A 22,459-nucleotide genomic window follows, 5' to 3' on the forward strand; every position below is an offset into this window, starting at 1 on the left:
GTCCAGTTCTAAGACGCCAAGAGATCATGGTCTAGGAAACCCTTCTACCTTTGGCCCTGGGAAGACAGTCTTGACAAGTTCACACTGCAGAATCTTTCTTTTTCATTTTTGTTTATTTTTTCTTTCTTGTTTTGTGTTTTTGCTCTTTTCTTTCTCTTCATATTTTTGGCAAAGGTAGAGTCTGGCTTTGCTTAGGCTGACTTCAAAAAACCCACCCAGCCCATCCCCTCCAAATCCTTGAGTTACTGACATGGCCTCAGCACTGTGCCAATCAATACCATTTCTCCTATCACTCTCATTCTCTCTTATTCTTCATTTTATTTCTTTCATCCCACTTCCTTTTTAGCTTTTTCTTTTCTTTTTCTCTTTCCTTCTTTTTTCTTCTTTCTTTTTTTTCCTCCTGTTTCTCTCTATTCAGTCTTTACCCTTCTCTTCCTCTTGGTCTTATATGAAGAGGCCACTTCAACACCTAAGATCTGAGACAAGGTAATTTATTTTATTTTATTTTTTAATAAATCATAACTGTGTGCATTAATGCAGTCATGGGGTATAATGGGCTGGTTTTATATACAATTTGAAATATTTTCATCAAACTGGTCAACATAGGCCTCATGGCATTTTCTTAGTTATTAAGTTAAGACATTTACATTCTACATTTAGTAAGTTTCACATGTACCCTGAGACAAGGTAATTTAAAGCCAAGGAGCAAGTGAGAAGGAAAAAGGAAGACAAGAAGATGAACAAGACGAAAATATACATGAGGAGCCAACTGAAAAATTCAGGCAACTTGAAAAACAAAAACAGAGCAACTCACTCAAGGGACCATGAGGCAGCTACAACAGAAGACTCCCTATAAAAAATTAATGGATTTGAAAGAAGGGACTTAAAAACATGGATGATAAAGACAACAAAGGGAAGGATGAGAAAATGGAAAGACAGTACCAAAATATGGATAAGAGTTATGTAGAATATTGAAAGGATACAGCAAAGCTTAAGGAAATAAAGGAAAAAATCAGGGGATAATAAGATGTAGCAAAAAGTATCAAAAATAGATTAGACTATGGAGAAGAGAGAGCCTCAGAGGAAGAGGATAAAGTTCTTGAGTTAACCTAGATAGTTAAAGGAGCAGAAAAGAGAGAAAGCAGAACAGTTGCTTAGACAACCACAAGACTTCATGAAGCATACAGATAATAGGGATACCTGAGGGGGAAGAAGATTGTTGCAAAGAAATGGAAGCCCTACTGGAGACTATCATAAATGAAAACTACCTAAGTTTTACTAAAGATTCTGACACACTTCTTTTAGAAGAATATTGAACCCCAGGTAATCGCAACTCAAACAGAGATTTTCCAAGACACATTGTAGTCAACCTGTCCAGAGTCAAAATGAAAGAAAAAAATTCTGCAAGCAGCCAGGAGTTAGCACCAACTGAGACACAGGGACAAAGCCATTGGGGTGACAGCAGACTTTTCAACTAAAACTTTCCAAGCCAGAAGAGCATGGTCATTCACTTTCTACATGCTTTTTTTTTTTTTTTTTTTTTTGAGCCAGAGCCTCAAGCTATCCCCCTGGGCAGAGTGCCATGGCATGGCACCACAGCTCACAGCAACCTCCAACTCCTGGGTTCAAGCGAGTCTCCTGCCTCAGCCTCCCAAATAGCTGGGACCACAGGCGCCCACCACAACGCCTGGCTATTTTTCTTGGTTGCAGCCATCATTGTTGTTTGGCGGCCCGGGCTCGAACCCGCCACCTTAGGTGTATGTGGCTGGCACCTTAGCCACTTGAGCCACAGGCACGGAGCCAAAGTCAGGTTCTTTTTCTTGAAATTTTATGCTTCAGAGAAAAGTAATGTCTGTATGGAAAATCTTATTCTGAATTCTCATTTTCATGGAACTAGAAAGTAGGTGGTCTTTAGTGACTTGCTTCTTTCACTTAGCATAATGTTTTCAAGGTTCATTTGTGTCCTGGCATGTATAATTATCTCATTCTTTTTATTTAGCACAGTAGCATGCTGCACAGATTTGTAGCCTAGGAGCAGTATACAGTGTAAGTGTATTGTAGGCTATACCATTTCTGTTTGGATGAGTACACTCCATGATGTTTGCATGATGACAATATTGCCTAAATCTCCATTTCTCAGAATGTAGCTCCTTTGTTAAACAATGCATGATTGTATATGCCTGAGAGACAGAGATATTTGGTGAGTTAAATATTTAATGACTATCAGATGGATATCAATTTCCACTAATGGTACCCTCCAAGGTCATGATATGGTTTCAGCACTTTCAGACATCACATCTAAAGAAACTGCATTCAGAAAGAACCATTTTTCTTGTTCTGATTGCTTAATAACAGCAAGGGAGTTTGCCCTGGAAGTCCTTAACACACTTCCTTCATTTAGTATTGGCCAGAACTGTACCATATGTCTCACGTGCCCATTCTTTTCACAGCTCGCTGCAGCCTCTAACTCCTGGGCTCAAGTGATCCCCCTGCCACGACAGTCATGTGGACCTGCTCACATGTTTATTCTTTTTTAAAATATAAGACTGGTTATTAGGTGACATGTGTCCATTCTTAACCAATCACTGGCCAGAGGAATGGGATTATTACGGTTGGCTCAGCAGAATTGGGATCTACTTTCTAGAGCCAGGGGTTGGGTCACTTCCCCTTGAAGCTCATACCTATCTGATGTTTGTATAAATGTTGGAAAAGGCACTTCTCTGACATTTTTAGTAAGCCATGTCAACAAAGGAGATCGTTCCATACTTTCAGTATCTCAGGCATTACAACTGTTAGGTAGCTAGGATGTCAGCTTTTCTAGGTGCCTTGCTTGGGCGCTGTCTTGAGCAATTACCCTATCTGTCTTGAGCACTCACCTCCTTTTGGTGTTGCCCTACCCTTCCTTAATGCTATGCTAAGCAACTGCTACACCCAAAGACGGAGGGAATGCTTCATCCATCTTGGAATTCCCCTCACCCCTCCAAGTGGGCCTTTGGAGAGGGAGCGCCTATACAAGAAAGAATTGAGGACACCTGCTGATCACTTAGTAACATCCTACACCTGAGAGCCCTCCTCTGGATGGGGCCAATAAGAGAAAAGAGCACACTGTACCCCATGATAGTATTAATGTACACAGCTATGATTTATTTTTTATTTTTTTTTTGAGACAGAGCCTCAAGCTGTCCCCCTGGGTAGAGTGCCATGGCTTCACTGCTCACAGCAACCTCCAACTCCTGGGCTCAAGCGAGTCTTCTGCCTCAGCCTCCCAAGTAGCTGGGACCACAGATGCCTGCCACAACGCCTGGCTATTTTTTGGTTGCAGCCTTTATTGTTGTTTGGCAGGCCCGGGCTGGATTCGAACCCACCACCTTAGGTGTATGTGGCTGGCACCTTAGTCGCTTGAGCCACAGGCGCCGAGCCCACAGCTATGATTTAATAATAATAATAATAATAAACCTGCATGAGGCAGGGAGTAAGGGAATGAGTCGGTCTGTCTCTGGAGACAAACTCTTTCAATTTGTAATAAAGAGCTGCTTATGCGAAGTTGTTCCTGCGGTCATTTTGTCATATTGGCCCCTGCTGGCGATTTTTCCACCCTAAAGAGCCAGAGAACCAGGAGGCTGGACTTGACACTTCCGTGGGTCTGGTCATTCTTTAGCCAAGAGCACACCAAGACCCGAAAGTAGACTGCCACCCTGACAAACCCAAAATGAGAAAGCAGGGAGCTGGATGTAGGCAGGAAATCAAACTGATCTTCTACAAAGGGCAGAGAGGAAGGCCTAGAACTGTCAACAAGGAATTTTATACAATGTGATAAGGACTGGAATAAATAACCTCTAATATCCTATCCCCAAAGAACAGATATCTATCCATTTATAAATTCCACCACACCAAGCTTGTTGGGGAATGAAGGCAGAATAAGGGAAAGCAGTGGTAAGATACAAAGAAAAATGGTTTTCTAATTTTATTCTTCTAACTACTTCATCCCTTTCTGAAGCTGTTATATGATCCTTTTAAAAGCAGGCTTCCAGACCTCCATAAATGATAGAAACTAAATTACTGATCTATGGCCTGTTCTGCATAAACTTCCATAAAGCGTTTAAGTGCCTCTCCAGGTGTGATGACCAAGCTTTTACTATTTAAGCCTTTTAATGATCACAATTGTGTAGTCTACATATATACACACTTACAGCACATAAAACAAAGAAATGAATTAACATGTAAAACTTAAAAATATGTCCTATTATGTGGCCATACTTGAATTTGAATATAATTTTCAGATTATAACTTGGAAATTATAATTGGCAGTTTCAGAATAAGGAGCAAATTTGCAGTTAAATGATTGCAGAAGAAAACATTACTTATATCCAGCAATGACGTTCACTTTCTCCTTAACAAATACCTTCACATCAGAAACCACCAAGTTTGTTACAGGCCCATGGTCCCTTTTTCTGAATCCCTTGAAGACAGATTTTTAAAGCCAGAATTGTTCAGCTCCTCTGAGCTCCCTGTTTTTGGTCTCCCCCTTTGGGTCTCTACCGTACTGAACGCTTTCCTCCGGTATTTGTTGATGCTTGTCTGTCCATATTTGAATGTGAAGCATGAGGAAGCTGATGAAAGCTTAGTTCACCACGGCTGTCCTAGATCCATCTACTTGGAGGATTTTATTACTGACTGAATTGACTTTTTCTTTAGGTGCCCAAATATCCAGTGCTATGTGACTTTTCTCCTGGGAGAGATCCCTCTAACCGCCTGTTGGCAGGAGGGTATTCTGGATACAGGTTGGAGAAGAAGCCCACGGGTGTCATCATGGTTCAGCCTGACTGGGGAGTTGGAGGGTGGCCTAATAGCTCTTTACACAAAACTTTCAACCAATTATGTTTGCACATTCTTTTGTGAGATAAAATACACATAATGCAAAATTTACCATTTTACTCATTTTTAAGTGTATATTGGCAATGTCGTGCAACCATCACTACTATCCATTTCCAGAACTTTTCATCAGCTGAAACAGAAACTCTGTACCCATTAAATAACTACACCCCCTTCCTACTTCCCTCCAGCTCCTGGTAACTTCTATTATATTTCATGTCTCTATAAATGTTACCTGTTTCAGGTGCCTCATGTAAGTGGAATCATACCATCCTTTTGTGTTGTTTTAACCTTTTTATTTTTCAAATGCATCAAATTAAGTAAACTGTCCAGGGTCAACAGCTCTAAGTGGCAACACAGCAGCAGAAACTTAAGCACGTTTGTCTAAGAGTATATTCTGAGCCACTATGGGTTGCTACCTCAGTAGTAAGCTTTCCCCACCCGTGTTCATATTATATCCTATATAGCAAATGTTTTACCCTTGACATTAGACACGTATATAGAATTTTTTTTTTTTTGAGATAGAGTCTCACTTTTATTGCCTTTGGCAGAGTGCCATGGCATCACAGCTCACAGCAATTTTCAACCAGAATATTTTTTCAATTAAAAATTCTTTGAAACATATTAATGCTTCCCAATAATCTATCATTTTCAATATATCATGCTTTAGTTTGTTGTTTTGAATTTGAAATAATATATATCTTTGTACACAAATCCCTGCATTTCTGATTAGAATAAAATAAAATGTAATTTCTGGTTCAAAGAATAGAACCTATTTAACATTTGATACTTATTGTTAAATGACCCTTCCAAAATGAGCCAATTTACAATACAAGTACTCTCATGGCATTTTCATCAACACTGAAGTATGTTATTTTTCCAAAATAGGTAAAAAATATGGTATCAGTTGTAGGAGATATAATGATAAAAATATTTTATTTACGATTTTATTTTCTCTCTGTTCTGTTTGTATCACTGGTTCATTCTCTAATAAGTCTGTGTTTCAGGTATTCATATAAACTCTTATCCATTCTGTGGCACATCCTCTTTCCCCTTTTTTTCTTCGCTTTCAAATTTTTGTGATATCTGACAAATTAGTGGGTAAACAGAAAGTAGAGTTTTGTTTTGCATTCAGTGATTCTTGCTGGTTTGTGGGGATCTAGAAGATTCCTTGCTGGTGGATGGTTAACACTGGTGTTGTCTTTATAGTTTTCAAAGTGGAAATACTTTTTATTGCTTTTGGTAATTAAAAAAATAATAAATGAATGTTCTTTTATTTTACAAAGCATTTGAACAGTATAAAATATACAAAGTAAAAAATTAAAGGCTTCATAATCCCATTTCATATAAACACTTGCAGACAGTATAGGAAGATTTAGTCATACATGCAAAGAAATGTAATAAACATATGGAAAAAATCAGACATAACGCTTAAGAAAAATGTAATCACAACGCATTCCTTGGCTCAGAAATTTAAAGTATTAACATGGTAATAAGAAATAAGTATATAAATTTAACCCCAAATTTTAATATAGTCATACTGGGAAGATGGAAGGTTAGGGGAGTATGAGGTTGAAAAATCCCCCTTTATCCCTTTGTGAATAAAGTCTGTGGGTCCCCCATCCCTGGGCTGTAGACCACAGCAAGAGGTGAGCGGTGGGTGAACAAGGAAGCTTCATCTGTATTTATAGCTGCTCCCTATCACTCGCATCACTGCCTGAACTCCGCCTAGGAGATCAGCAATATTAGGTCCTCATAGCAGCATGAACGCTACTGTAAACTGTGCATGCACAAGGGATCTAGGTTGTGTGCTCCTTACGAGAATCTAATGCTTGATGGTCTGAGGAGGTGAGGCAGTGATTTAGTATTGGGACCATCTAGTTGCAGGAAAACAAGCTCAAGGCTCCCACTGATTCTGTGGGATGAGTTGTATATTTGTTTCGTTATATATTACAATGTAGTAATAACAGAAAAATAAAGTGCACAGTAAATGGAATGCACTTGAATCATCCCCAAACCATTGCCCCCTACCTGCAGACTCCATCTGTGGAAAAACTGTCTTCCATGAATCCAGTCACTGGTGTTGAATTAAGTGACAGAAATACATTTAAGTATATGTTTATTTAGCAATATTTGGACATATGAAAAGAAACAGCTAAAGCAGTTATAAGTGGTTGCTTCTAGGGAATGGGATTTCGTACTGTAGGCAAAGCAGACAAATAACTGCTGTGTTTGATTACAAGCCTTTTAGAGCTACTGTACTTTTTATTTTATGGATATTTACAACTTATCCAGATTGAGATAAAAGCTACAAGAAATAAGATGACACTATATTTAAATACAAAATTCTCTTGTTAATACTATTAACAATAAAGCATTCAACTTTTCAGTCTTTGTGACATTTTGTTTTAAAGATTAAATTTATTTCAGAAGTCCTCATGTAAACTAGTCAGACACAAATGAAGCTTTTTCTAATGGACTTCTCAACTCCTTTTAATAACTATCTTTTTTCTTGGGATGACAATAGCATTACTATGATACTATTAAGTTTCCTTATTTTTATTAAAATTAGCTCTTTTCAAGGTTACTAGTAAACTTTGATTTTTATGAGTGTGCTAAAGCCAGATAGAAACATGATACTTTAAAATTGTTTCAATTTCTTATTAACTATTTTATAGTAGAAAACTATTTGGCATTAAGTATTCATATGCTGAAATTCTTAAAGTCATCTTTAGTCCCCAGTTGAACTTTGTGCTCCAAGACTTTTAAAAGTTTAATTATATTTACATAAAAAATAAAATTTTAATCACTAAGTTCTTCCTCATCACTGAAGTAGTTGCTTTTCTTTATCCTCGGGCGTCTTGAATCATCTGACGTTGAGGGGCCCCCGGAACTGGGTTTCCATTTTCTTTGTTCTTCTTCAATTTTGGCTTGCTGTAAATGTGATTCAGAAAACAAAGCAAAACAAAACCAGGAACTTGTTTATTATTATTTATGGTACATTAAGACATGGCAAAATCCCAGCACAAATGCCACCACTTCACACCTTCCCAGCCCATACAGACAGTTAAGATCCTTCCTGATCCTTAAATTCTGCCCCATGTCACAATGTTATTCAAAATTATCTTTGGCAATTTCTAAAGAAATCTTTTCCATTCGGCAAAACTCTCTTTCATCAAATAGTTCTCAATTCTATAATGAAAACAGATTAAGTGTTGTGGGGCTCTTAAAATCTAGGAAGAACTAATGGAAACTTGTTGTGCACACTACTCTAAGGACCTGAGAGAAACAGTCTGTCTCCTGCAGTGTTGGGGGGAGGGGGAAAGACTGAGGAGGTGCTTAGTAAAACAAACAAGGAAAATGAAACTCTGAACCCAGGGCAGCTATCACACGATGCCTTTTACAAGAACAATTCAGTACCTGAAATGCGATGGCCTGACTGAGGCTGTCCAGAGCAGGATCTTCCCCTTCATCTTCACTTTCTCCTACTTCTGCACTAAATTATTAAAACAAACCAAAACGGAATGTCATTGACTAAGAGCAAAAAGACGAAAACAACATAATAATGTATTTAGTGAGAGTACGTATACATACATTTCTTCCTCTGGTTCAGGAATTTTCTTTTTTTTCTTTTTTTCTTTCTTCTTTGGAGGTTCACGTTCTCCAAGCATATTTTTAGGACAGGCATAACTTAAATGTCCACTTTCCTTTTGTTTCCCATTGAAAGATAAGGGGAAAATATTTATTATAATTTACAGAAGTTTGGTAAATTGAAAAAAGAATATTCTAGTATTGGGGATATACAGAAGAAACTGAATGATAAAACCTGTTACTTTAATATTTATTAACAGGAAGAGACTGTAACGTAACTACAACTAAGCTACTTTAACAATTAGGAGGTTTTTGTATAATTTAGTTGTTCCACTAAAAGAGGTAGTCTTTACCTCGAACATTTTCAAGTCTTAAGATTCAAGATACAAACCAAACCAAAATGTAAATAGATCATCTACTCTAAACATAAACATTTTAAGTTATTTGATACATAGGGATAAAGCTATTTCTGTTAATTTCCAAGATGCTGTTTAACATTCTGTTTTAAAAACAAATAGAAAATTTTGTTGTCTTCCCTTTTCATATTAATTACTTTCATTTTCTCCTTTCATATCTAGACTATACTTGTATTATTCAATTCCAGTAGCCAGTAGGTGCATGTGCTACTGAGAACTTGTCTGAATTAATATGCACTGTAAAGGTAAAAGACACATTCACGAAGATAATGTGAAAAAAATGTAAAAAACCTTAATTTAAAAAATATTCACTAATATTCAAATGTTAGAATTTTAGGTATAAATCGAGTTAAGTAAAGGATATTAACTTTTATTTGTTTTTTAAGGTGACTAGTAGAAAATTTTAAATTACAGAGGTGGCTTGCTTTATATTCTTATTTGACAATGCTGTAGTAGCCTGTAATTCATGAGGTAGAATATCAAGTTGTAAAACATAAGAAATCAAAGTTATAACTTGTACACTGGCTTACTACATCTTTTTTTCCTTTTTGGAGACAGGGTTTTGCTCTGTCACCTGGGGCTAGAATGCAGTGGTGTGATCACAGCTCACTGCAACCTTAGACTCTTGGGCTCAAGCAATCCTCCCACTTAAGTGTCCCAAGAAGCTGGGACAAATGGCCTTGAACTCTCAGCCTCAAGTATTTGATCCTCCCACCTCTACTTCCCAAGTGCTCGGATTAAGGTGTGAGCCTCTGTGTCTGATAAAAGGTTTTATGTTATAGTGGGGTATGGCTACTTAGCCAAGAATTAAACAATAGGAGAAAAATCATCATGCTTTTCAAGTGTTATTTAACTGAGCACCAATTGACCAAATTGTATACCTAGGACATGGCTGAACCTAAAAGATATTATTTACTGTTAATGAACTGCTCAGAATATATAGTTAGGGAAGTATTTCCTAAACTCTGTTTTAGAATAATGGTATTCAAAAAATATTAATGTATCCCATATAAAAGGAGAATTTATAGGGAAATAACTGTGGGAAAAACCAGGCTAACTAAATGTAAACAGACTTTTTGGGAGGTAAAAATTAAAGAAATATAGAAATGTACACAATATAACAAATCTATGGATCTGTAAACCAAAAGAAACAGATTAACAAACTCATCCAAAACTTCTCAGATAATTTAATATTTACTGTGAGTATCAGGATACATACTAATAACATGGAGTTATTTAACCATAACTCCACCCCCACTTCTTTCTTTCTTTTGAAAACTCAGGGCTTTGGAACACAGTTTCTAAAACATTTACTTAAGAAGTTTGGGGGGGGGATGGGTGGTGGGTGATTGGTGGGACCACACCTATGGTGCATCTTACAAGGGTACATGTTAATCTTTCTAAATGCAGACTATAAATGTCTTAACACAGTAACTAAGAAAATGCCATGAAGGCTATGTTTAACCAGTTTGGTGAAAGTATTTCAAATTGTATATAAAGCGAGCACACTGTACCCCATGACTGCATTAATGTACACAGCTATGATTTAATTGGAAAAAAAAAAGTTTTCGAATTACAAGAATTGACAGAACAGTAAGTATCTTGTTTGCTGACTTTCTATTTCCCTGTTTACCTATTTGTTTTATTGGGAGTGAGTAGGGAGTAGCATGTCCCTGTATCTCCCATGGGATTTTGTAGCAGGACAATGTCTTTCATTAATTCTCTTCCCATCTTCCCATTAACCCCCCTGTACTGTGTTTCTTAAGTATTTTATGTTGTCACTTTAGAAAATGAAAGCTGTGAGACCCAGACTGAAATTCTCTTGGTACCCTTATGGGCCATGAACAAAACTGTTCTAAGATTGTGTATCTCTCCTAATCAACAAAACTTTAGATGGATAATGACAGATCATGGGGAGAATTAGGTCCGAAAATGTAAGGATAGTGTAATAATAAAACATTAGCAGTACTAACAGGAAGAAAAACTAAGGAATGCTGAAACACAATATCCTATAGAGGATAGGTCATATGATGATATTGGTACTGAACAGTGACACTTGTTGGCACAATGTTATAGAAACAGGTAATAGCCTAGTAATGAAAATTTTTGAGTTACTAAAATTTTTCAAGATCTTGGGTATTAGTAATCAGTCTAACACTTTTTATACTAATCATTTCCAAAGATTTAGGAACTAGAGAAAATACCATTCTCAGGTTATCTTTACATATGACATTTCAATTGAGTTTACCAAGATCAATCTGGAGTTCCTGAATAAAACAACTCCCATAACCTGGCTTTAGCCAGTCATAAGTTTTGGTGACACAAATAAAAGACTGATGTGAAAATGCCTTAAAGTAGACTATGGAAAGTTCCATTCAGTTTTAGGTTTACTTACCCCACATTCATAACACTTAGATTTATCAAAGTAGTTTCGCCTTCGGATGAACTCAGCGGCTCTTCCATTGTCAATAGCAATGCTTGCTTTTATCATTCGACCAAATAACTAAACCAGAGAAAAATGTAAATACAGAAGGATGTATTTCACCAAAACCTAAAACTACTCCTTCGATCACATTTCCTCAAATCTTCAATTCCATTTTATTTTTGGAGTATTTTAGCAACTGCTGCTTAGATACAATAAATTCTGTTCTGTAGTATTCTTACTGTTTGGAGTCTTCTAATATGTTAGGAACCCACTACAGCCTTGGCCTCTTTTCTGTAAGTCAGACATCCTTAGAATCTACTGCATCCTCACAGTTTGGGCCTGAATGAGCACAAAGGCTTTTGGGGTTTAAAAACTTGGATGGGAATGAATGGCTTACCTGTTTGTTGTTTATTGCCCTCGTACAGTTTTGTGCAGAGTCTTTATCCAAAAATAAAATAAATGCAACTCCTTTACTCTTCCTCGTATCTTTATCTTTCATTATAGTAACCCTTAAATCATAAACAAATAGTTAAAATAGAGGTAGCAATAAATAAGATATTAACACTTAGAAAACACAAGGTTTTTAGAAAGGGCTAAAAAATTTACAAAATAAGATAAATTGATACATTTGAAAAATCAGCTATCTCTTCACAGTCACGGGATATCAAGAATGAGGATGAAGGGTGGCACCTGTGGCTCAGTGAGTAGGGCGCCAGCCCCATATACCGAGGGTGGCGGGTTCAAACCCGGCCCTGGTCAAACTGTAACAAAAAAATAGCCGGGCACTGTGGCTGGCACCTGTAGTCCCAGCCACTAGGGAGGCTGAGGCAAGAGAATCGTCTAAGCCTAGGAGTTGGAGGTTGCTGTGAGCTGTGTGCGCCACAGCACTCTACTGAGGCCAATAGAGTAAGACTCTGTCTCTACAAAAAAATGAATGATGAAAAAGTGGAATATTGATTTAACACATGGTAGCACAGCTATGATTTGAGTTAATCAGAGATTGAAAGAGGTGAAGAGATTACAGAGACAATGGAATCTTGAAGCGTTATTCTTCCAAACTCACTCTCATCCTGCTAACAAAACCGAGTTCTTTTCTACACAAAGAGCAAAATGAATTACTTTATTTTTCCAAGTTTTAGAATCTAACTGTATTCTTAATATTCTCTTAAAGAATACGAAGTTTAGTGGTTCTTAGCCATACCACCCCAGGGGTAACAGAGTGCAAATGATAAAGCACCTAGGGGAAATGCTAATGAGAGATGAATCTAGATAAAGCTTTCATATTTAAAAAAAAAAGATTTCATTTTTTTTTACTGTTTCTGCAATTTTTTATAAATTCAAAATTATTTCCAAATAGTTTAAAAAAAGTTCAACATAAAGCTTAAACAATTTCTAAAATTTGAATTATAGGAGGATAGATAAGAGGACACAAGTGAATTAATAATCAGTAATTTTATTCAGTGTTAACATTTTGCATATTAAAATTAGTTTATTTAGGTTTAGGTTAAGGCACACATATAGTCACTGGAATAAAATAAAAAGATGCTACCATATTAAGAAAAGGCATGTCTAATTTCATTTTATAAAAAAGAACTTTAGGGGAAAATGGGCAACTAAAATGGTTTAGTTTCTCAAGAGTGCATCTGTTTATTGAATGGGCTGAGAAGGAAAGAAGAAAACGCGAGTGGTTGATGAAGGCCCAAGTTTGGACTGGTTATCTTCAAAGCCCACCACGGTTACTGAGGATATGTCAGAAACTTTTAAAACCAATTCGGACTGAAATATTTTGCTTTAGTTTTTGGATTTTTTTTCATGTTTATGAAGGTCATAAATCATTTCTTAAAAAGTACTATTTCAGTAAAAGTGCTAGTGTTCTATTCCATCTTCAGTTAATCTCTCTCTCACATGTCCCCCCTTCTCCATTCCCTTTGCTTTTTTTCTGGTTCATGCTAGCATTACTCTTTTAACAGTCTGTTCTTACTGTGCCTTGATATTAATTCTCATAAGGTAGTTAAAGACTCTTAAAATCACACCATTCCTTTGCTCAGAAACATTTGGTTAAGTTCTGGCAGTTAATTTCCTTTTTGATTTGGCTCCTACCTCCCTCATCTTTCACTACTATTTCTAGTCATAAATTATGAGGTCTCGCTAAAATAAACCACTCGTCCCCACATTGGCACCTCTGTTCACACAGCTTCTGTTTTCTTTCACTCTCACACACTGTCCATTAAAATTTTCCTCATTCTTCAGGGCTTAGATCATGTGCCAGTTTCTAGTCTCTTCAGATGGAAATAATTTCTCCTCTTTCCCCTAGTCTCTATTGAATTGTTTATATAGAAACCATATTTCATCTCACTTATTGTAATATAAACTCCTGTAAGGCTGTCTCTGTAACCTGTACATGCTTAGCTTAGTAGAAAAATAGATATAAATGGGGAAAGTAGTTTCTCAAAAGACTGCATTTATGTGTTCATTCACTTGGTTATTCAGCTACTCCATGAGCCTAAAGCCTAGGCATTAAGCACTGGGAGTAGTTTCTGCCCTAAGCCTACAGTCTAGTGGTGCAGACAGATCTGTTAAGCCAATTATAACATAATACTTTGATAGAGATAACGTCTATGGTAACAGAAAAAAAAATTGCACCAAGGAGTACAAAAGGACAAATCTACTACAACTCCCAAGTTTCTGGCACAGGAAAAGAGGTACAGTAGGACCATTTCTTGAGATAAGTAAGGTATATGATATACTCATTTAAGCGCATATAGTATGAAGCATACACAACCAATCTGGGAAACCTGGACGCCATCCACAAAGTAAGCATACTAATAAGGATTTTTTTTTTTTGAGATAGAGTCTCATTGTGTCGCCCTCAGTAGAGTGCCATGCTGTCGCAGCTCACAGCAACCTCCAACTCTTGGGCTAAGTGATTCTCTTGCCTCAGCTTCCCAAGTGGCTGGGGCTAGCTATTTTTTTTGTTACAGCTGTCACTGTTGTTTAGCTGGCCTGGGCTGAGTTTGAACCTGCTGGCCTCGGTGTATGTGGCTGGCACCATAACCACTGTGCTATGAGCACTGAGCCCATACCACTAAGTATTACCCAATAGGTTCATCTTGAACTCCTGAGCTCAATCTTCCCACCTCAGCCTCCCAGAATACTAGAATTATAGGTGTGAAACATCATGCCCAGAAATAGTGATTCCCCAACCAGTGACAGTGATTTTTAAAAGCAAAGTAAGCTTATGAGAATGTCTGTTTGTGTATGGCTTTAGGAACAAGGAATTAACCCAGAAGCTTTTTTGTCGGTTATTAAGGAGCTTCACAAGGCTACCGAAACACTAAAGGCTGCTGAAAATATAACAAGCTGACTTTCTGGAGAAACTCTGATGAGACATGTCAGGTCTGCAAGAGGATTTGAAGACTGTTTTGTAGTCAAGAATGTACAATTAAATTACTGCATGCATCAGTGTAGAAAAACTTCCCTTTGTAAAAGAATTATAAAACCATAGCTTTATAAATCAGTGGAAAGTGGCTCTGAGAGAACTGTCAGATCTATGTCACATCTTACTTTTCTTTAACAGTTCTAATGCTTTGGCATTGCTACGTTCATATTTAGGGATTCCGTATTTATAGCTCTGATAGCTTTCATTTTCTAAGCAGTCTATCAGTGTGCACATCTGCTGTGCCTGGCTGAAGGATAGTGGAACCCATCGGTAGTGATGTGTAGTAGTTATGACTTGTTGACGTTTCCATTATAAACTTTAATTCTGAATTGTTTATGCATTAAAACTGAATTTATGTTGTATTAGGCTGGAAGTTGACAGGATTTCAGCTACCATTTGTGAATTTTGTTTAGATTCATTATGTATATTAGAATCTTGTTTTTAAAAATAAGAGCATGAAAACATTTCTAGTCATTTCCTCTTTAACAAAGAAGATTACGTTTTTTAAACGATTTGTTGGGCAGTTAATAGTGTGAATCAGATCATTTTTGTACTGCTTAAAAAATAAAACTTCTAAAAACTTAGATTTTAAAGGAAATGATGGTGCTTAGTTTAGCGTTATTTATAGCTTGAATCATCTAAATCTAATGAAAATGTTTGTTGAGAATTTTTTTCAAGTTTTATACCCTATAAATGAAGGTCCAAAATATAAAGTATAAAATAAAATACAGCAAATATGTAAAATTCCTGTTTACTTTTATTACATAAATGTAATTTGATTGCTAACCTAACAAATCTCGAGTGATTAGTAAACCACTATTTAGGTGGTATGTTTCAAACAGTATTTAACATTTTCTGAAGAAATAGGAATTCCCAGGCATTAAATAAAAACTAATCTAATGTTCTGTATCAGGAATTATCAGTATAGCTTTTTGAAATAACTTCATGTCATTTTACCCTTAAAGCTTTTAGTCATGAAGGTGATTCAAAAAATACATTTTAGAAAATTTAAGATAATACTGATTCTGTTCCTATATCAGAATCTCAATGACATTTTTGGGGGGCAAGATTTATGGATTTAGTAAGATTTTACTGTTTTGTAAATTTTAGATTTTGTTAGACACATTTAAAGGATGGGTGGTACCAGCATTCAATTTTCAGTAGCACTTTTTGTTTTTTAGACAAGCTGAAGTAGTTTTAATAAGACTCAGTGATATTTAAATAGCACCTCCTTTGCTATTTTTAAATAAATCTAGGCTTTTGACCATTTTGACTTTTTAAATGTGTGACATTTTACCAAGTGCACTGCAGGGTCTATTATTGGCAGAACAGATTGGGAGATAGTAAGAACTTATGATAAGTCAGTTGACAATAAACACTGCAAATACAGCATGTTTTATTTATAAAATCATAAAGGGAACACTTGTTAACTTCCAAAATTTGTATATACTTTTAGGCCATAGAGTTGATAGTTTTATTTATGACTTTGTAGATTAAGTTATTTATGTATGAAACAAAGCAGGAAAATATATTGAGAAGGGGTAATGTTTACAGAGGACTTCTTTAATGTGTTATAGTTCTTAAATGTAAAAATATATTTTTAATGCATACTTGGGTAATATTTAAGAAACCACACAAAATAATGATACAATTGCAGTGTTATACTTGTCAATGACAATAATAAAACTGTTTTGGTGGAAATAAATAAATATATATATCTTGCTTTTACTTCCTTGCCCTAAAATACAGTTGATTTTAAAATACTGAATTAAATATGAAAACCTTAAGTTCTTTTTATCTTTTCTTAACTCTTAGCCCAATTATTTTCATCACCCACTATCATTTTTGTGTGTTTCCAGTTTTCTAATGATATCTAAGCTTTCTGTGAAGGCAGAAAATATGTTTTCTATTTCTCAGTCTCCTAAATGCTTTGCAAGTTATATGCATTAAAAGACTGCATTTGTCTTACACTGTATTTGATAAATGGCAATCTGTTTATAGTGTACTTGATAACACATCTAGCAATCAAAATATTTGTTTAATCAGATCCTGTATTTCTTATATTGGATAACAGAATTAGTTTTAGTTCTTAGCACTACAGTAAGAAATTATAAAGACTATTTATACAAATTATGATGTGTATGTAAAACTATAAGATAGGAAGACATATCTTCTTTACAGCACATGAAAAGACATTTATGATATAACGTCAAGTGGCTCAAGAAGTAGGGCACCAGCCCCATATACCAGAGGTGGCAGGTTCAAACCCAGCTCCAGACAAAAACTGCAAAAAAAAAGGAAGGCCGGATGTAGTGGCTCATGCCTTAATCCTAGCACTCTAGGAGGCTGAGGTGTGTGGACTACCCTAAGCTCACAGGTTTGAGACCAGTTGAGCAAGAATGAGATCCTGCCTCTAAAAATAGCTGGGCTTTGTAGTGGGTGCCAGTAGTCCCAGCTACTTGGGAAGCTGAGGCAAGAGAATTGCTTGAGCCCAAGAGATGGAGGTTGCTGTGAGCTATCATGCCACAGCACTCTACTGAGGGTGACAAAGGAAGACTTTGTCTCAAAAAAAAAATGGAGAAACGAATTCAGATACAGTTTTAAAATTTAATGTGAATACTTACTTTACAACTTTGCCGTACTTGGAAAATATCTGAAACAAAAGAACACATATTAATTTGTAACATGAGGCTAATAAAAAATGTGACATTTTCAGGATGTATATGCGGTCCGAATTATTTGTTATAGTGTATGAAAATTTTAGCCTTCAGTCTATAAAGCAGGCCCTAGAAATATTTTTTTGTTGACTAGAAAAATATTGTTATTAGAGGCACATGTCCTGCCTCAGCCCCTATGTTTCTGGCAATACAGTGGACACAGAGAAAAACACTATGTGAGTGGTAGGTCCAGGCATACCTACTGTCTAGCTGTTATGTTCCTGAGGGACATCCTTGGCAAGTACCAGCTCTACTGTAACACCACCTAAGCCTACACTTCAAATATCAATGTTATAGAATATTACTATTCTTACTCAACCCCCACCACATTAATCACTGTTTAAGAAGACAGATACTTAGACTGCTTAAAAAAAAAACAACCCTAAACAGGCCTAGTATGGTGGCATATGCCTGTAGTCCTAGCTACTTGGGCAGCTGAAGGAGGAGTTTGAGGTTGTAGTAAGCTCCTGTACTACAACCTCAACTCGCTTGAGCCCAGAAGTTTGAGGTTGTAGTAAGCTATGATGATGTCATAGCAGTCTAGCCCAGGTGACAGAGAGAGGCCATGTCTCAAAAACAAGCAAAAGAAACATAAAAACAAAAAAGATTTTATAATGAAAAATCCATTTCCATCAATCTCCTCTTCTGCCCACCATTGATGTTGGTGGTGCTTTTTAGTTGGCCCTTTGTCTTCTACATCTTGATCCTGAGCAATCTTATCTATTTTCATAATTCCAGTCATTACCTATATACTAATAGTTCTTATTTATTATATAAAAATTCTTTTAGAATATGTTTATACCATATATGCAACCAATAATGAATTTTTTAGCTCTATGATTGTGGAATATCTGGACTGCAGTATTAACAACACTGGATTCTGAAAGCCAGTATTTTCTTTTTTTTTTAAGAGACCGAGTCTCACTTTGTTGCCCTTGGTAGAGTGCTGTGGCATCACAGCTCACAGCAACCTCTAGCTCTTGGGCTTAGCCCATTCTCTTGCCTCAGCCTCCCAAGTAGCTGAGACCACAGGCACCTGCCACAACGCCTGGCTATTTGTTATTGCAGTTTGGCTGGGGCCAGGTTTGAACCTGCCACCCTTGGTATACGGGGCCAGAGCCCTACTCACTGGGCCACAGGTGCCGCCCAAGCCAGTAGTTTTATATGTAACACTTTCTAATGGCGCCTCATTTCACAGAGGCATCCTGAGTGTGCTTATCTCTGACCACTCTTCCTCTTCTAATGAAGTGCTTGTCCCCCAGAAATCTGCACAGCTGCCTCTTGTTTGCTTCAGGTCTTTATTCAAGTCACTTTCTCATGAAGGGCATTTTTTACCACCATATATAAAATTTTATCCCATTCCCAGTTTATCATTCAACAACCCTTCTTTCCTGCTTTATTTTTTCTCCTTAGCAACTAACATCTTAGCATCTACTTGGTATCTTAACATATAATTTGATTTTTAATCTTTTGCATTGTTTGTCTCTTCTGGTATACTCTGAGTGCCAAAGGGATTTTTGTCTTTTTTTTCACTGACATGTCTCCAGTACCTGTAAGAATGCTCAACACATAATAAACATTCAGTAAACATGGTTAAGGAATACAAGGAAAGTAAAATACAGGGAAAGTAAAATAATTTTTCCCTATTCTTTGAAACTCAAGCCATCTTTTTATTTTCTTTCTTTGCTCTTCTTTTTTCTGAAACAGAGTCTCACTCTGTGGCCCCAGGCAAAAGTGCCATGGCATCAGCCTCAAACTCCTGGGTCTAAGTAATCCTCTTCATTAGCCTCCCAAATAGCTGGGACCATAGGCATTCATCACCATGTCTGGCTAATTTTTCTATTTTTGGTAGAGATAGGGGTCTCATTCTTGCTCAGGCTGGTCTAGAACTCCTGAGCTGAAGGGATCCTTTCACCTTGGCCTCCCAGAGTGCTTGGATTATAGCATAAGCTACTGCTTGGCCTGAAACTCAGGCTATGTTAATAAACCAAGGCTATGCATCACCTATGAAGCATCTCTCTAGTTAACATTTACCCAAAGTAGCAGAGAGAACAGAATACTAGAATAAAGGACTCATGTTATCCCTTCCAGATCCTCTCTCCCATTCATCTGGAGGACAGGTAAAACAGAAAATTTTGTTCTTTGTGAGGTAAAAAGGGAAAAGAATATATTGGAAGAGATATCTCCCCTACCTCAATCACCTATATCCTGAACTGAAAACAATATCGAAATTGTTATGCTTTTGCCACATATGTTAATTAAGATAAGCTTTCAGAATCTGAGGGTTAGGAAAGAGACTCACTCTCTTTGCTCCCAACAGTCCTTTCCTCCAGAACCTCCATTCCACTACCAGTTTCAAAAGCCAAGTATGCAAGCAGGAAAAATATTAGCCTATCACAAGTTGCTCCCAATTAATTATGCTAGTTATGTTTTTTGTGTTTATAAACAACTTATTATTCTCTATAAGGAAACTGTAAATTCTCTTTGGAAATTACAACTTTCTAAATTTTTTCACTTACATTTGCAACAGAGGTCTTTAGTATCGATGGTTTAAGGGCATTATAACATACTTACTAAGAATTTTGCAGGGAAGCTGGGCGTGGTGAATTGCTTGAGCTCAGGAGTTTGAAACCATCGTCAGCAAGAGCGAGACCCCTCTCTACTAAAAACAGAAATACACTAGCCAGGTGGTACAAGAGTGTGAGGTTGCTATGAACTATGATAACACGGCACTCTACCCCAGTGTGACAGAGTAAGACAGAGTAAGACAAAAACAAAAAACAAACAAAAAAACCAACTAAGCACTTCGCCAGGGAGAACTGTTTAAGTTACATCTGTATCTCCAATAGAAAATTCAGTAAATAGATGTAGTGATACTAAAATTTACTTACCCTGTATAAGTCATTGTTTGTCAGGGAAAAGGGCAAGTTGGATACATATACTGTGCTCTTACTTGGAGCCAATCCACCACTCATTTCTAAAAAGGAAAACAAACCCGTAAGGAATCTAAACCAGGTAATCTTCAGGGCAGATAAAATCAACACAGTATTGACAATTACTGATTCAGTTATGCCAGATTTATACCACCTTCTTTACATTTTAGGAAGTTAGGAACAATGACTCCAGCTGGGTGAACTTAAGAAATTCCTTTTCTCTAGTCACACTTAAAATTTTTTGGTCCTCTTTCTTACAAGAAAATTCTTACACTAACTCTTTCAGGGCTGGACTGTGTGTATAGAGAGGAGGATTTTAAACAGAAGGAGGATGGAAAATCCTGAAGCTACTTTTTTTTTTTTTTTTTTTTGAGATAGAGTCTTTCTTTCTTGGCTTTGGCAGAGTGCCATGGACTGTCACAGCTCATAGCAACCTCAAACTCTTAGGCTCAAGTTCTCCTCTTGCCTTAGCCTCCCAAGTAGTGGGGAATGTAGGTGCCCGCCACAACAACTTGCTGCTTTTTAAGAGACAAGAGTTTTGTTCTAGCTCAGCCTGGTCTCTAACTTCTGAACTCAAGCAATCCACCACCCTCCAAGTGTGCTGGATAACAGGTATGAGCCACCACAAACAGCTTGAGGCTACTCTTAAACCTCCCCTCAGCCTAAGGACTCAAACAGTGCTTTCAGATATGTACACTATCTTGCTCACCTAAGAGCGAGACTGGGGGCTTACAAAGAATCTTAGCCACTGATTTTTTTGCTAATATGCACTCATGCATTGCTTAACGAAAATGTGTTCTGAGCAATTCGTCATTAAGTGATCTTGACGTGTGTGAACATCACAGTGTACTTACACAACCTAGATGGTGTGGGGCTGCTAGGCTACAACCCTATAGCATGTTAACGTGCTGAATACTGTAGGCAATTGTAACACAGTGGTCAGTATCTATGTATCTAAACATAGAAAGGTACAGTAAAAATACAGTGCCGAGTATTATAATTTTATCACCAGGGTATATGTGGGTCCTCATTGACCCAAACATGAGTATACTATGACTGGGTACCTTTTTTGGTTGGTCGTCTTACTATGCATCTCCAGAGTGGTGTTAAGTCTAAATTTTAGCCTCACAAGAACAATGTAAAGCTTTTTCAAATTCGCTAATTTTGCATAATGCTGCCAATTATGACGCCATACATTATATAAATAAGTTAGGTACATTGAAGGGATAGTGACTTGCATATATGTTTTTAAGTTTAAATATATCAGTAGGCCGGGTGGGGTCGCTCACGCCTATAATCCTCGCATTCTGAGAAACCAAGGAATACTGCTTGACCTTAGGAGTTCCAGATCAGCCTGAGTAAGAGCAAGATTCTATCTCTACTAAAAAAGTAGAAAAATTAGCTGGGCGTCATAGAGGGGGCCTGTAGTCCCAGCTACGTGGGAGGCTGAGGAAGGAGGAACACTTGAACCCAGGAGTTTGAGGTTTTATATCTTATTTTACAAAATCAACTAATTATCCGTGAAAACGATATCAAGCTCAAACAGGTTCAAATTTCCAATTTAAAAATCACGTGCGGAGATGGGGATATGAACTATTACACATGGGAAGACACTGATTCTAAGACATGCCAATTTGTGAAGTAATGAGAAAATTGCTTGATGCTTAGTGTTCTGGGAGAATAATTTAGAATACTTCAGGAACTCAACTTTGATAGCTTTTTAGGAGTTTCTCATTTGAAACTCTCTAAGTAAAGTCAGTGCTAGGGCAAGCAAAGGTCAAAGTCCTGGAATAAAAAGGATGGCAGGAGATAGGGGCAAATCATTTGGCTGACAGGTCTGGGAAGGGAGCTCGCAGGGAAAAGGCCACAGCTCTATCCAGCGTTTACCTTCAAGTGGGGGTAGGTCCAGGAAATTAGAGGAGTGCGGGCCCTCAACTCGGCTTGGGGTTCAACCCCGACTCTCCTCCGTCCCTCGCAGCGGCGTTGGCATCACGGTTCTGGGAGGGGGCCGGCGTGGAAATGAGATCGCAGCCCCAGAGGCGCCTTTTCCCGGCTAACCTGGGCCC

The 22,459-nt window shown here is 37.2% G+C and overlaps 1 protein-coding gene across 1 annotated transcript; it reads right to left on the reverse strand.

The window, feature by feature from the left end:
* Nucleotides 1-6,974: 6,974 nt before the first annotated feature.
* ZCRB1 (zinc finger CCHC-type and RNA binding motif containing 1) lies at nt 6,975-22,457 on the reverse strand. Its single transcript, XM_003793544.3, has 8 exons — nt 22,281-22,457; nt 20,352-20,437; nt 17,368-17,396; nt 11,702-11,813; nt 11,275-11,382; nt 8,467-8,579; nt 8,293-8,368; nt 6,975-7,806 (listed from the first exon to the last, which is right to left on the reverse strand). The coding sequence occupies exons 2-8, from the start codon at nt 20,433-20,435 to the stop codon at nt 7,675-7,677; spliced, it is 654 nt and encodes a 217-aa protein (XP_003793592.1). The 5' UTR covers nt 20,436-20,437; nt 22,281-22,457; the 3' UTR covers nt 6,975-7,674.
* Nucleotides 22,458-22,459: the final 2 nt, after the last annotated feature.

Source organism: Otolemur garnettii, unplaced genomic scaffold (assembly GCF_000181295.1).
Source record: "Otolemur garnettii isolate 467f Iridium unplaced genomic scaffold, OtoGar3 scaffold00070, whole genome shotgun sequence".
Classification (NCBI taxonomy): domain Eukaryota; kingdom Metazoa; phylum Chordata; class Mammalia; order Primates; family Galagidae; genus Otolemur; species Otolemur garnettii.

Excerpts from the sequence above, each read along its gene's own strand:
- ZCRB1 (XM_003793544.3), bottom strand. The coding sequence starts at position 20,435 with ATGAGTGGTGGATTGGCTCCAAGTAAGAGCACAGTATATGTATCCAAC. Across the intron at positions 17,397-20,351 it reads CAAACAATGACTTATACAGG|ATATTTTCCAAGTACGGCAA; the intron begins GTAAGTAAATTT and ends CTTTTGTTTCAG. Across the intron at positions 8,580-11,274 it reads CTAAGTGTTATGAATGTGGG|GAAAGTGGACATTTAAGTTA; the intron begins GTAAGTAAACCT and ends GGGAAACAAAAG.